Source organism: Protopterus annectens, chromosome 5.part0, assembly GCF_019279795.1.
Source record: "Protopterus annectens isolate FY-2018-M chromosome 5.part0, PAN1.0, whole genome shotgun sequence".
In the NCBI taxonomy this organism is placed as follows: Eukaryota; Metazoa; Chordata; order Ceratodontiformes; family Protopteridae; genus Protopterus; species Protopterus annectens.
In genome coordinates this window covers 311,493,565-311,508,834 of record NC_056735.1, presented here as the reverse complement: position 1 = coordinate 311,508,834, position 15,270 = coordinate 311,493,565, and the positions used below count along the sequence as shown (strand labels likewise).

Sequence of the window (15,270 nt, the reverse complement as noted above, 5' to 3'; positions counted from 1 at the left end):
TGGGGCAAGAAAGACTGAAGAAAATGGCGTCGGCTGTGTCTTATATACCCCTGCCTCACTGACGTCAGGAAAGAAAGTGACAACAACCGACGCCGGACCTAGACTTAGGAATTCGGCCGACCGAGGACCCGCCTGACGGCAGAAAACCCATCTGTGATTACTGCAGCTGTATTAGCACTTGAACATCTACATTTATGATAGGTACAAAACTGTACTTTTCCCAAACTAGGTGAACTATGATTGGTGGATTTTTTACCACAAGAGTAAGCCAGGAAAAGTTAAATAATTAAAGTTTTATGGGAATGTTATCTGAAGAAGTTTGTATATTTAGTCAAATGAAAAGCACTTCATTAAACCGTTTTACTTTATGGGTCTCGTCCTTTTTGCCACTTTTTTGTTTATTTTTAGTTTCTTAGTGTGATTTGGTTAGTCCAGTTCAGTTTTACAAAACCTACATTTGTCTATTTCTCCCACATGTTCAATGGACTTTGTACATAGCCCACTGTCTTGGGCTTCCAATATTAACCTTTCATTTCTTGGTTTGAATTTGCCTCTCCTTAACCATTTCTGCATTCATTCCTGATCAAAATGAGGTTCTTCCAGAAGTTTTTTATACTTGCAACTATATTTATGTTTTTTCCACATATCTTGCCTTCTCATCTGGTCCTTCACCTTATATTCTTTCTTTTGTTTTTTGGTACATTCATTTGCTGCCTAGTTTTTATCTACTTTTGGTTTAATTTCCATTCCTGCTTGATGTCGATATGCTTCTGCTAAATTAAGGAAAGGGTATCCAAGTAGCCTCATAGATGATCTTATAGATGAGGTAACTAGAAAGAGAAATTATGGATTTTTTACTCCTATATGGGGAAGAAAAGCTGTAACTACTATTGAAACTGCCCCTTTACATAACGATGAACAGTCCGATTTTATTTCTAGTTTTATTACTACTATTACTGCTGAGTATACACTTGTTAGAAGCATCATATATAAAAACTGGAGTATTATCGAGGAGGATGTCACCCTCAGGCAAATAGTGCATCAAAAACCAAAAAGAGCAAGGACAGCTAGTAATTTAAAAAACATTTTTACAATATAAAGAACAGCATGCACTTAACAAATTAATGGGGATGAGAAAATGTGGGGCATGCAGGATTTGTAAACTAGTTTTAGTTTGTCAGAGTTTTGATATTCGGAGTATTAAATATAATTTGAAAGGTACATATAATTGTAATTCAAAAGGGTACCTTGCTTTATGTCAGTTATGCGTGTCATATTCTGTTAGTAAAACTGAAAGGTCTGTTAGGGATAGAATTTGTGAACATGAATATGCTATCAGGAAGCAGAAAACCACTAGTGCACTGGCCAAGTATGCCATGTCATGTGAGGGCCACAACTTTAAGTATTTAATAATTGAGATGGTTGTTGTAAGCTCAAGAGGTGGCTCATGGATGTTACACTTAGAAAAACAGAATTAATATGGCAAATATTACTGAATGCTTATTCCTGGCCAGGTTTAAATGAGTGCAGTTCTGTAAATTGTCTTTTCAAATTAAATGCCTTAAAATGGTAATTCTCCAGAAATCCTGAGTAGCTCAGTTGGTAGAGCATTAAATTCTCAGTCTGAGGGTCCGAGGTTCAAGTCCCTGTTTGGGTGCCCTAATATACAATAGGAATACTATTTGAATATTTGTAGGCTGTTTTATATGGTTCCAGTAGGATATTCTCCACAAAATTATTTATTAAATCAATGATTCTTAAATTAATTTTTTTAGTTTTCATTTATTTGGGTATGAGAGTTTTGTTAGTATATAATAAATACATAAGTATGGATTGGGTTTGTTGGTTTTATATCGTGCTGGGTAAGCAGTGCTTGTATATGCCTGTATTCAAAGCTATATGTTTTTATTATATAAGATTAATGCATTTAAAATTTATATAAGCACAAGTTTGAATCATATTTTTCACAAAAGGTTTTAGGAAAAGTGTTATGTTTTTAAAGGTTCTATATTAAATTATGTGTTTTAAATTATGGCTTATTACATTCTTTAAGCACTTTGGTGGAGGTGGTTTGTTTATGATGTAATTCATGAATATTTATGAGGCTGATGTCATTGATCATGTGTTTGATGAAGTTATTTAAATGGGGTGGTTGGTAATTACACTGTCTGATGAAGTTTTGGAATTGTACAAGATGAAAGCACCCACTATTTTGTTAATAAAATGGATTTTGCCTGTTTTCTCTGCTCATATTCATTGTTCGTTGTATTTTTTAAGACCTTTTAAACTGACAGCAAAATAACAACTCCTATACAGGGGAGCTAATTACTGCAGAGAGAGCAAGAGCAAAACAGGGAATCCCTTGAGATAACAAGCCTGAAGTGGTACATTATATTCAAGCACCAAGGTTAAGGCAGCAGACGAGAGGAACTGTAATATCCTAGGCACATGTTGAAGTAAGTGAAATAAAATAAAATGGAGATGTGCAGTTGAGATGAGAATGAATTAACAGATTACAGAAAAATTATACAGATGAACACTAGTTAGAAATATGCTTAGCCCCTAGATTTGCAACAAAGGAAAAATGTAGGATGTTTGGGTGGTGTCTACATAATTATTTTTATACCTCATCCAGGCTGCAAAACATGTTTCTGGTAATGAATGGGGCATATTAGAGATATGATAAAGGAAAAAGGGGTATATGGTAGCACACATTTTGGGGGTGTAATATCTTAAGACATTCATAAATTAGGAATATGCTGGTTGAAGAAATAGCATTCACTAAGGAGCCTAATCATAGAAAGGTTAAATATATATTAAGGCACTAATCTATTTCATTATGATAACAGTGAAGAAGACTATTTATTATAAGGGAATGGAGAGCAAAAGAGAAACCAAAAAAAACTGGAACTGAACATGTTTATAGAATAAATTCAAGAGAACAAACTAAAGATAGTAAGTCATAATAATGCTAAGAAGAAACATGTTCTATTAACAAGTAAGTGGTCCAAGTGGATCATCTTACAACATGAGGAAGGAAATGTAGGAGACAGTTAAAGATGAGAATGAAATGTGGGAAAGGTAAGTTGAAACATTAGAGGAACAAAGAAGAAAGATAATTATTTCAGTCCAAGATTAAGTCTTTTGTATATAATTTAAAAGATACAGTATGGTTACTGTAAAACAATGAAGGAAAATAAATGAGCAAAAAATGGTGTCTCTCCTAAAGAAAGGAAAGAAGATGGAAGAAGGTGATTGTTAAAAATGGCATTTCCAGAAAACAAAGATTGTAGCCATTAGCTGTAGACCAGTGTGCTCTGTGATAGAGGAATCTGTCAGTGGATGAAGGTCATAGTTAGACTTGAAGCCTGGTCACTAATGATGAATGAAAACAGTGCACTATGTGTTAGGAATGCAATGTTTGTATGTAATTGATTGAATAACAATAAAAAGGATTTGAAGGATTTGAAATTCTCTGGAAAGAAAAAAGATTAAAGATGTTAGCAGGTGGCCTAAGTTAAAACTTAACCTACATGGCTTAGGCCTTTGTATTAAAATGAATGTGTTCCCAAAAATATTTTACTTTCTGATTATGTTTCAAGTATTTCTATGTAGTACTTGAAAACTAAACTAATGAGTTTTCTTCTTTATTTGGAACAATAAACATAATAAGCAAAATCTGAAAGAAATGCTCTGATCCAGAAAATTATTACTCTGTTTCCCACTTCATCAAGGTTCTAACAGTATTTGATCATCACCATGTATCAGAATCAACTTTGTCTGTGTGAGCAAAGGACTCAAGATCATCCATTAATGCTGTTTACTTTAAATTGTTAACCATTCATGAGCAGTTCCTGGCATTCATTTGAAAACATTGTTTCTGAGACCGCTATTAATCGATATTAAAAAAAACTCTTACAGGGCCTTGGTATATTTTTGAATTTATGCTCCTGATAGCCTTGGAAAGGCAATTCTGATATTGCATTTAACAGCCTTCTTCCTAGGTTTCCACATTTTAAAAGCTAGAATGCTCATAGGTTCATAGGTGTGAACTAGGCTAATGGCCCTAGAGCCTTTACAAGCCTAACCCATAGGATTACCATGGCAGTGTGCCACCCGACCTTAGTTTCCAGTGCCTCTGTCGAGTAAAGCCACTGGAGTGATCCTTGGGGTGAATTTTCTATTTCCCATCCACTCATCAAGATTTCTCTTGAAGAGGGGCCAGTGAGGTGCTTTGCTTGACATGTATGGGAAGTCTGTTCCATAGCATGGGCAGTCTCTGGGTTATGAACCTGTCCCTCCAGCATGTACTGTTGATTGTGGTAATGAGGTTGTGGTCTCTGGATCGTGTGGTGCGGAGGGATTGAGATTTCTTCAGATGTAGCGTTTCTAACAGAGCTGGGTCAGACATGGCTTTGTAAGTCAAGCAGAGATTGCCTCTAAGTAGGCGATATGAGACCGAGAATAGTTGGAGTTTTTTTAGTTTGTCCATGTAGGGCAAATGTTTAAGGCCTAGGATTCTCTTTGTGAGGTACTTTTTCGGCCTCTCCAGTTGTTGCAGGTGTTTAGTGGGGTACATGCCAAATGGGGCATTGTACTCAATGATTGGCCTAATGAGAGAAGAGTAGAAAGAATCAATGACCTCTTTCTTCCTGGATGCAAAACCCTTAGTAATGAGAAGTGCCACATAGAAGGACTTTCTGACCACAGTGGCAATGTGGTGGTCAAAAGAGAAGTTGCTGTCAACCTGTGTTCCCAGATCTCTTGTAACGCCTTCTCTGTTCAGTGGACTACCATTGATGTGGTAATTCATGGGAACCGGGTTTTTCCCAAAGGGGTTGACGACACATTCTTTGGCATTGAGCTTAAGGCCATGGTTCTGACACCAGTTGTTGGTCATCACAGTGAGACCTTAGGATGTCAACATCACTTGGAGAGTTAATAATAGCTCCCAACTTGCAATCGTCTGTGAACTTTGTCAGCCAGAGTCCCTTCGTGTTGGCCTGGACTCCAGAGAAGTAGATACCAAACAGGAGAGGAGCCAGGACCGAACTCTGTGGGTTATGTTGTATAACTTTTAAAGATTAACAATATGGCTAGTCATCTAATGAAGACTTGGTACCTAACTCTGAAATTGTTTCTCACTCTTAACTTAGCTTGTATTGCTGTAAGTGAATATTTCCCTGTTATAACTGAAAAGCTGTAAAGAGTTACTATTTAGCTGTCTAAACTTCCACTTAAGCATATCTTTTTTATACCACATTACTATTACTGAGTCTTAGTATACCAGTACACGTTTTTCAACTGTTTGGTCTACTGTCCTTAAAAGTAACGTAAATAATGATTGGGGTTGCATTTGGAGCCTTGCACATAATTTCCTTTTTTCCAAATGAAATCCTGTACAAATTATGGTTATGCATATTGCATGCATGTCACCTTGTAAATTAGCTTTGGCGGGGACACAGATTTGTACTTGTTATTCCCCCTAAAGGCACAAATGTGTGGAGAGTGCCATATTGATTTAAATCTTGTGTGCCTGGGTTAAGTTTTATGCAGCTGTAAAACGAGTGAACAAAGCAAGTGTGTCTTTAAATAACTGCAGGGTTTTTATTGCAGATACCATCAGAACTTCAAATTCTGCCCTGGATTCTTGAAATACAGTTTTACATTTCCAGTTTTATGGCCAACGCTTAACAGTGTTTGCTTATTATATCAGCTGCAGTCATACACGTTAAGGTAGCAAATTCTGTGTTATAATATATGGTTGTGGCAAATTGTTATAACAGCAACTACATACCTCTGGATGAGTCTTTATTTAAGATTTTATATTTAGTAAAAAGTACCAATTTCACTGTTTTTAATTGCCTTACTTTTAACCCCACAAACTTTTACTTTTGTGTAAATTTTCTGTTACTAATTTTTAGTGTCAATTTAATTTATATTTGTTTAAAAAAATAATCTGAAAAGAAGTGCCCCAATACAGATCACTGTAGGTTAAGATGGTCCCTCCACCTCACCCCTCACCCTGAATTGCTGTTTCTTGTACCTTAGCCAGATTTTTACTTATTAAATTATGTATGGATTGACATTTTAAAGCATTTAATTTCCTCATTAAAAATCAGGATAAGCAGCACACACTTCAGTCGTTTGTCAGTGGCTGCTCTCACCTTTTGAAGGTATGCAGTGAGATTCAAAACGCACAATTTCCCCCATATCCTCACCTGTACTGTTCCACACTTTAAAATATACCTCCCATGTAGTGTTTTCAGTAAACTATTATGGATTTTCTTGATTTTACATAGAAGGTCAATAGGTCCAAATCATTTGAGTCTGATGTGGACCCACCCACCCTTGTGAACTGGTACAGCCTTTTGCATTGGATAGGGACATGCCCACATGTTACCAATTTGTTTAACAAGTGTGATGAAGATTTACTTAGGGTTTCCTTGGTAAAGTATAGGAAGGCATCATATATGTAATTTTGCTTGTGGCAGCTGTTATATTATGTAGTTATAAATTAATGAGTCACCTTCTTTTGATAGCTCTCTGAAATATGTGTATCTTTGCTTATTGAGAGGTGTGCACAAAACATTTCTACAGGTATGTTCATTATATCCTGCGACTGGGCAATCATGGTTTTGTTTATTGATAACTTTTGCATTCACAGTTTTAACATTTATTTTCTGATTCATTGAAAGAGCATGCTAATAAGAGGTTCAGTCTTTCAGGTCAAGCTAAGGTCGTAGTTAGAGCTAGAAGACTTAATAAAATAGATAATTAGTTAGTTTCTGTATTCACTTTGGGCTAGTTTTTAGAACTATGGGTTTTACTAAAAAGATACGTTTTTCCTTGTTCTCACTAAAACTTCTAACACACTCCCTGCAAATTCAAACAGTAAACCTATTTATTTATTTATTTTTGGTTTGTATCAGTTAACTTATTTTTTTTTTTGGTTTGTATCTGATAAAGTGAAAACAAGAATTTTCAAGATGTTTTTATCCTTCTTTATATTTTTAATGCCATCCGTTAGGTTTGCTACACAGAAAACAACTACATGCAGGTTAGAGTGCACACTGAAGTTTTCATTCCTGAAACAAGACAGCATTACACCACCAATGTTTTCCATTTTACTTTCTACTCTGAGAAGTGTGTGCCTCAGGTGATCCCCAAAACCTATGGAGGTAAGTAATGTTAACGTAACTGTGTCCTATTGTACATAAGAGACTAATTACACTCCTTGCCCAACATCTGTCGTCTTCTTATCACAGAGTACCTTGTTTCAGAATATACCATCTTCTCGTTAACTGTCAATTAGCAAACCATTCCTGTATTTCATACCTTCATGCTTAAATTAATGGTTGACTTAGTACAGAATGGAAATTTCTCATGAAGTTGTTTGTTAGAATAAATCACAAAGGCCTTATGATGAAACTTGTATCTGTATAATCTGTAGTACCCATGCTTTATCTTTTATATCCTTTTTTGTGTTTCCATTTTATGTGCAGTACTTGTGTTTTAGATGTTGCTTTGTGTTTCCATTTAATATTCAGTACTAATCTTATACATATCCTGGTAACCAAAATGTATACACAGAGGTAAAGCTAATTTCTACTTATTACAGTTAGAAACGGAATGCATTATGAGAAGCAGTGCAAAAAAGTGTGACAAAATAAGTACCAAGTTATTTTACACAAAAATGTACATTACAGTACTGTTAATACATGAACAAAGAATGCAAACGTTTGAAAAGGAATATTGCTATTACTACAGTAAATTCCACACAACCTTTTACAAGTTAGTAGCATTTGGCCTAATGTTAGCCATTCTTAAATAGTGTGTGACCTGTTTACAGATACCTGTAAGATTATGCTTCATTATGCATTGTCAATAATGAAGGTACACATTATTTGTTTGACATTTGTTTATAGGTTCATAGGATGATACTAGGGCATTGGCCTGGAGGACCTTATAAGTCTAGCTAAGAATTTCACCCATGTTCCCACAAAGTCAGCACCTGTTTTCCCTGTCCAGCAGGGACACAGGTGGGATCACAGGGGTATATTTTTTGTTTCCCATCCAGTCATCCAGGTTCCTCTTAAAGAGGGCTAGAGAGGTACTCTGCTTGACATGGAGAGGATATCTATTCCACAGATGGGAGAGTCATCAGGACACAAATCTATTCCACCAACAAGTTCTGTTAATGTCACAGACCAGGTTGAGACCTTGCATGCGGGCACCAGTCATTAGTTTGGTTAATGCCCTCTTGGAGGATGCTCACATCACTATGGGAATTTATGACAGTGCCCAGCTTACAGTCATCTGCAAACTTGGTCAAGTCAGACCACTGGTTTTGGCTTGCACCTCAGAAAAGTATATCCCAAACAGTAGAGGCCCTAAGACCGATCCTTAGGGTACACCGCTTGTTACAGGTCTACTACTAGAGGTGGGTTCCCCTATTTTGACTGAGTGGGTTCTATCAGAGCCAGTTAGCTACCCATCTGGTAACATATGGGTTGATGCCTAGCTGGAAGAGTTTATCTGTTATGCCTGAGTGGGGAATAGTGTTGAAGGCTTTGGCTAGGTCAAGGTAGGTGGTGTGCACTGTCTTGCCCTCATCCATGGCTTTGTTGACTGTTTTGAAGAAGGCGACCAAGTTTAACATGCATGATCTCCCTTTGACAAAACCAAACTATGTGGGATCAAGCATTTGGAGGTTGCCAATGTCCTTGTTTATAAGGTCCATGATAATGCATTCCATGGACCTGCAGATCAGGCTAGTTAGGCTGATTGGCATATAATTGCCTTGGTTGGTGAACACTGCACCTTTGTGCAGAGAGATGACAGTGGCTGTCCTCCATTCTGCTGGGACAAAGCCGTTGCACAGGCTTTGGTTGAATAGGGTGCCTAGTGGTGCTGAGAGCTCTTGCCTGAGTTCATGTAGGGCACAGCCAGGGATGCTGTCGGGTCCCATGGATGCTGTATTTTTTGCCTTTTGCATTAATAACCTGCTCTCTGGTGATGAGGAGAGGGGGGTAGGTGCTGGGGATGTCCTGGTTTACTGATGGGGGGCGGGGGGGGGTGAAGTTTTCACTGAAGTTGTCTGCCAGCAGGTTGGCTATATCTATGGCATTTGTGTATGTGGTATTTTTGACCACCACTTCAGAGCAGATTTGGGAGTTACCTTTGAGATTGCAGATGTATGCAAAGAAGGCCTTGTGATTGTCCTTAGTGGATGTGGCCAATTTGGACTCAAAGTTGGCCTTAGAGGATTTCACCAGTGTCCTTATTAGCTTGTTCAGACAAAGGAGATATTGCTTCCAACTTGTTACCTGCTCCTTCTTGGTCCTGGACAGCATTTGTCTCCTTTTATTATAGAGTCTGTTTATTGCTGCTATCCACCAGACAGGTTTACTCTTCCTTGAGGAAGATGATTTGGTCGTGTTGGGTATTGCTGAGTCAATGCAGCTATATAGGTGCTGATATAGTTTTGTGGTGTAGGCTTGGACCTTAGTGCTTGATTCACCTGAAGGGATGGCAGCTGTGAAGCTGCTTATACCTGCTCTCAGGAGGTTGTAGTTAGCTTTGGAAAAGTTTTTTTGGTCGACCCTGGCAGGTGGGGGGGGTCAGGGGAGATGGTGACTTCCAAAGTGATTGCTTTATGCTCTGATCTTAACAAGGAAGATGACACTGTAGGGGTGGCTACTCATGTTTGCTAGTACCAGGTCCAGGATATTTTCATCTCTTGTGGGGGTGTTGACCAGCTGATCTAATGCATTGGCATTGACTAAGTCGAGGAATTTCTAGGCATTCGTTTTTGAGCTAGAAATAGGTCTTACAATCTATGGTTGGGTAGTTAGTCACCCACGATCAGGGTAGAGGGTTGAATCTTAATGGATTCAAGTAAGTTCAGATAGGTGGAGTGGGTTGGGGTTCTGTAGCTAGCTATGATGTGAATAGGTGTTTTGTCAATAGTTAACTGCACCTGGAGTGTCTCCTGTGCGTCATATTGTTTGACCGGCGTGGAGGTGTGTTTGGCTTTGTAGTCCTCTGTTTGGGGTCTGAAAGTATGGTAGGACAGGTAAGCTGGTAAGGCTGGGGTGCTCATCGCAGCTTTGAATCAGGTTTCAGTGACTGCACAGATGTCAGCATCTTCCAGGGCGAGGAATGCTTGCAGTGAGTGCAGTTTCATGTTAAGACTTGTAGTGTCTAGCAACATGACGTTTAAGTTTCATTTAGAGGAATTTTTCACTTTGGTAATTTTGTCCTCATGACTTTGCCTAAAAAAGGCACTATGGAGGAGGGAAAGAGCCTTTGCCAGAAGCCTGAAGCCTAGGGCAGACAGATGAAGGCCATCTCTAGCAAAGCATCATGGTCTGTCAATCATGTACTCCCAGACTGTCAGGTACTGGATCCCCTTAGAATGACACCAGAAACTAAGACAATTGTTAAAGTCAATAATTTTCTGTTTGTACTGAGGCATCATTCTGGGTGATAAGATGCTCTTTAAGGCTAGGGGCATACCTGCATGGGACACATATTCAGCGAGCTCAATCATGTCACCTCATATAGGCCAGAGAGGTACGTCTCAAGTCATTCACACCAACGTGGATGGACTATGACAAAGTCATAACAGTACCTGTTGTTGACAGACTTGAGTACATGAGTGATATGATGGATTCTAGCTTCTGACAAGCAACTTACCGTGACTTTCCTCTTGTCTAGTCTGGTGAGGGGCACATCTGAGTGTCTCATGATAGTGTCTCCTATGACTAGTATGTTGGGTTTGTGGCTGAACCTTAGAGGCTATGTGACAAAGGCATGTGTACTATGTGTGGTGCTTGGTGCGGTGGGTTGTGATGTGCGTGTATGTTTTTGCCTCTGAGATCTCTTGTTTAGGTATGTTTTTGCTGAGAATCTCCACATATGTAGGAATGTACTGTACAGGTATGGGTGGTGTTAGAGGTGTGGTGTTTGTGCAGACAACCTTCTCAGTGCCGTATGTACTGGCTTGTGATTGAGACAGCAAGGATTCTAGGTTCCAAATGTAATTGCATCTCTCACACATTGTTTTCCTAGGCGGTAGAAGAAGAGGGTTGTCCATGTACATGATGCAGTTACTACACTGTCTCAGGATGTCCATATCAACAAGACTAGCAGGAGAAACCACAGGAAATTGTCTGTCCATAGTTATCAGAATCTGTGGAAGAGAGGTAAAGGATAGTAGAGTGGGTACTATCAGAATAGAGTAACTATAGGTGTGAGTAGATCTGAGCCTAACACTGTGGAAAAGTTCCCAAATATGATGCTTGTAGCAGTGAAGCCTTCTAATTGTTTGTGCAGCAGACAAAACCCACCTGCAGCCCTACATTTTTGCCTGAGCACCACCATTTGCTATTTGCTGATGCACCCTAAGCTGTTAAGCTCTGGATTGTGACCTTTTCTACCATACTGAATAAATGCTAACTGTACACTTTTTTGTGCTTTTCGTGATCTAGTCAAGAGTTGCTTCTGGCTTATTTGAATGAGAAAAGGGAGGGAACCAAGCCATTTCTCAACCTCCAATTGCTGTAGAACCGTAAAGATTGTCGTTTTGTGTTGGCCGGTGTGTTTATTTTAATTTTTTTCATCTTTTGTGTGTACTGCTTTAAATTGCCCATGTTTGCGTGGTGCTGTTCATACTGCAGTCAAGGTTACATCGTGTACTTATGGACTCGGTCATCTCGATTCATGCATGGCCTAACATCACCTGTCTCTGCCAAATCCTATCAGTTAGTGTGACTAGTGATACTTAGGAGTGCAGCCAGCTATCCCCAGTTGTTTGACAAGCAGCACTGAGTACCATGTATCCTCCCACATAGACGTTAGCAGTCCATAGCTGCTCTACATTGCCTTAACGAGGACATACCTACTCTGTATTGCCCAAAGCAGCCTGTAGTTGCTCTACATTGCTCATAATTTAGCAGTTGCTTGATGACTCCATTCTGTCCATTGTCACAAGCACACATTAACCTAAATTACTTCATGCACTTTATTTAGTCAGGCAGGGTGCCCCTAGCAACTAAACTTAATTTACCTCATTTAGTTTATGAAATAATAGGCAGTGTCCTCCTGTCAACTAAACCTGATTTACTTCATTTAGTTCATAAAACTCTAAACCTTCCTTAAGAAAATCCACATAGCTGCATTCCTAACTATCTCATTAACTATGTATAACACACTGTGCAATCCTAATTAATACTCAAAACCTCTGAACTAAAATGGAAGATTGGCCTGCTTGTTTCCCTTCTGTTGCCAGCCTCATAGAACTTAGTAAACTTAGGCAGTGTAGTAACTCTCTCGTACTCACAGGTAATGAACTCTTACGTAACACAAGAAACTTTGTAAGGGATGCAGATATTTAACAAATGTGTAGGCCTCACTCTCTCAAAAAAAAAAAAAAAAAAAACAGTTGGAAACCAGCCACATTTACTACACTTTACACCAACCCAAACTAAAATATCTTATCAGAGGCTGTAAACATTATTTGTCAAGGCTTCCTAGACCCATAAAGACTAGATCTGAAATCCTGTACAATACACCAATAAAAAATGTTTTAGTGATGGGTGATTCTGTAGTCAGGCACACTAATTCTCTCACAAAGTTTGGACAAAGGGTGATGATGATTTGTCTTTCAGGTGCCAGGATCTCTAATATCGCATGGGTCCTTAAGATCTTTTTTCCTTACAAACATGACTACAGCATTGTAGTGGTCCATATAGAAGTGAATGTCTTAGGAGGCAAAACCCAGAGGGATATGCAGAGAGACATGTCTGAGCTCTCTGTGCATATCACAAATAATAGGCAAAACTCTGGTCTTGACTGGAATTCTTGCTTCTCTATATGCCAAGGTACAAAGAAAAGGTCATTTGTTTCAACAGTTGGATAAATAGTTCATAGCATTCCAGGGGAATCCAGTATGTCAGGACAAGATGCTCGACAATCCCATTTGCTTATCAGAGTGAGGACTGCACCTCCCAGTCTAAGGCTTCTACATACTTGACTAAAGCCTTTGCTTCCCTCATAGTGCCTTTTTTTGGCAAAGTCCAGCTAGTCATCCTAACAAAACTAAACATAGCAAATCAAAAATAGGATCGTATTAAGATGGCTCTCCTCAATGCCAGAAGTCGGAACAACCAACTGCCTAACCATGAGGCTGTCCTGCATTTAGAACATCCATATCTTTGAAATTACTGAAACTTGGTTCAAATGTTTATAAAGCATTACCTTCTTACTTGGGTTTTGTTCTGTTGTGCCTTTAGACCCAATGGCAACTATAGCTCATAGGTTGTTACTACATTAATGAACGCTAGAGTCATTCAAGCCTGTCCGGGCCCTTCAAACTGATTTGGATCCCAAGTATCATGGACATTTATATGGAGAAGGGGCATGCTAGTAAGGAGATAACTAAGGGATTTGTAGGGATGGGTGTTAAGATAATACTTTTCTTATCAACGGACTCTGTCCTGGCCAGACCAGGAGTAAATTTACAATTTCCTATGCAGTTGTCAAGGATTCATTTGACAGGTGGATGCCATCTCTGTATTTGTTATGGACCATATGACCTCTAGACAAATTCCTAGAGACCCACAAGCTGAACTCTGTGAGCTCCAAATCACACTAAACAGTCAACAATCAGTTTACAGCCTGTTACAGGACACCCTCTATCTCCTGAAAGTCCTCTATGGTTCATTATGCATTTTGCAAACTCCCTTCATTATTTTGGGACACTTTAAGTACCCCTCAATAAACTGGAGTATTTATACCTCCAATGTAGGCTATACCTAAAAGTTCCAAATTAAATAAACAAAAATTCCCCGAACCAAGTTAACAGACTCACTAGAGGGCACACTGTTCTTGACCTGGTCCTTATGAATAAAGCTTCTTCATTTACTATTCCCATGATATCTCCTTCCCAAGTTAAGTCGGATCATAAACTAATGACTTCATCTTAAAAATTGCTAAACTCACTGAAACCAGTGTCTCAAAGTCAAAGATTTCAAGCATACTAATCTCATAAATTTCTGTATCAAAGTTTAAAAATTCACTTATAGCAGCATCACCCCACTCACTGCCATAGCAGGTGGCTTCACAGAGCAGTTTTATGGTCACCTAAATAAATGTTTAAAACTGGCCTTCACAGCCAGATCAAAATATAACAAGAAATTTAAAAACAAACCAACATAAATAGACACTGAAGTATGTAGTGGATTAAAAGACCCTAATATGAATGACATAAGAAAATGAAATAAAAATATGAACCTTTAGGTCTAATAAAGCATCCCAAGAACTTGGGTTAGCATCTGATGTTAACGACAGTTACAAATCCTTCTTTAGCTACTTTAGGAAACAGAAATAACATCAAGCGTTGCTCTTAACGTATTCATAAAGGCACCCACCTGCTCTTTTCAGTAGACATTGCCAACATACTAACAAACAAATTCAGTGCAAATTTTACCCTAGAGATAACTATCCAAATCCAGTCATCCCTGAATTTGTCCAACCCACCATCATCACTAAAGTACATATACTGAAAGGGCTCTGCAAGACCAGAATTACTTCCTCCATGGGACTTGGTAATATACCTGACTGTTTAGTAAACATGTCATGTCAAAGGCATTCCTTAAACTACTTAAATTGATTATCCACTGACCCAGAGTTTTGGTACACAGCAGTGGAGATGCCACTCCACAATGGTGGTCTCACCACTGACTGATGGAATTCTAGGCCCAACAGCCTGGCGAGTCTTAATTTGCAAAGACATGGAGCATAAAATAACTGCCTGATAAACTGTGATATTAAAAATCTTGTCAAGCTAAACCAATAGCATTTTGTCTTTGTCGGGTATATCATGCCTAATGAGTCTGGTTAACTTCTTCAAAGTAACACAGGCTGCCGACAGCTGTCTGCACAGCTTACCTTGCCCTTGGCAAGGCATTTGATACCATCCCTCATGCTAGCTTAACTAGTAAACTTAATGCATTCCAAGTAGATCCCTAACTGGTAAAATGGATTGCAAATTGAGTAAAAGACTGAACCTACACAGTGGTGGGAGGTGCCTCAGCAGAGAGTGTGAAGGTGACTAGTGGTGCCTTGCAGGGCTCAGTGCTGGGACCTCTTTTGTTCAGCATTTACTTTTTTTACCTGAAGGACATAAACCAAGACTTCTGGCTAACAAAGTTTACAGATAGTCATTGTCAAGTCCTCCACTGATGCCCAAGGTCTTCAGCAAGA

At 38.7% G+C, this 15,270-nt stretch overlaps 1 protein-coding gene across 1 annotated transcript in view; it reads left to right on the top strand.

Moving 5' to 3' along the window:
• ACOT9 (acyl-CoA thioesterase 9) overlaps positions 1 to 15,270 on the top strand; it is an 825,297-nt gene that overhangs the window by 772,193 nt on the left and 37,834 nt on the right. Inside the window, exon 14 of the mRNA XM_044072291.1 lies at positions 7,031 to 7,181. Coding sequence (XP_043928226.1) covers positions 7,031 to 7,181 — 151 coding nt within the window. The remainder of the gene's footprint in view (positions 1 to 7,030; positions 7,182 to 15,270) is intronic.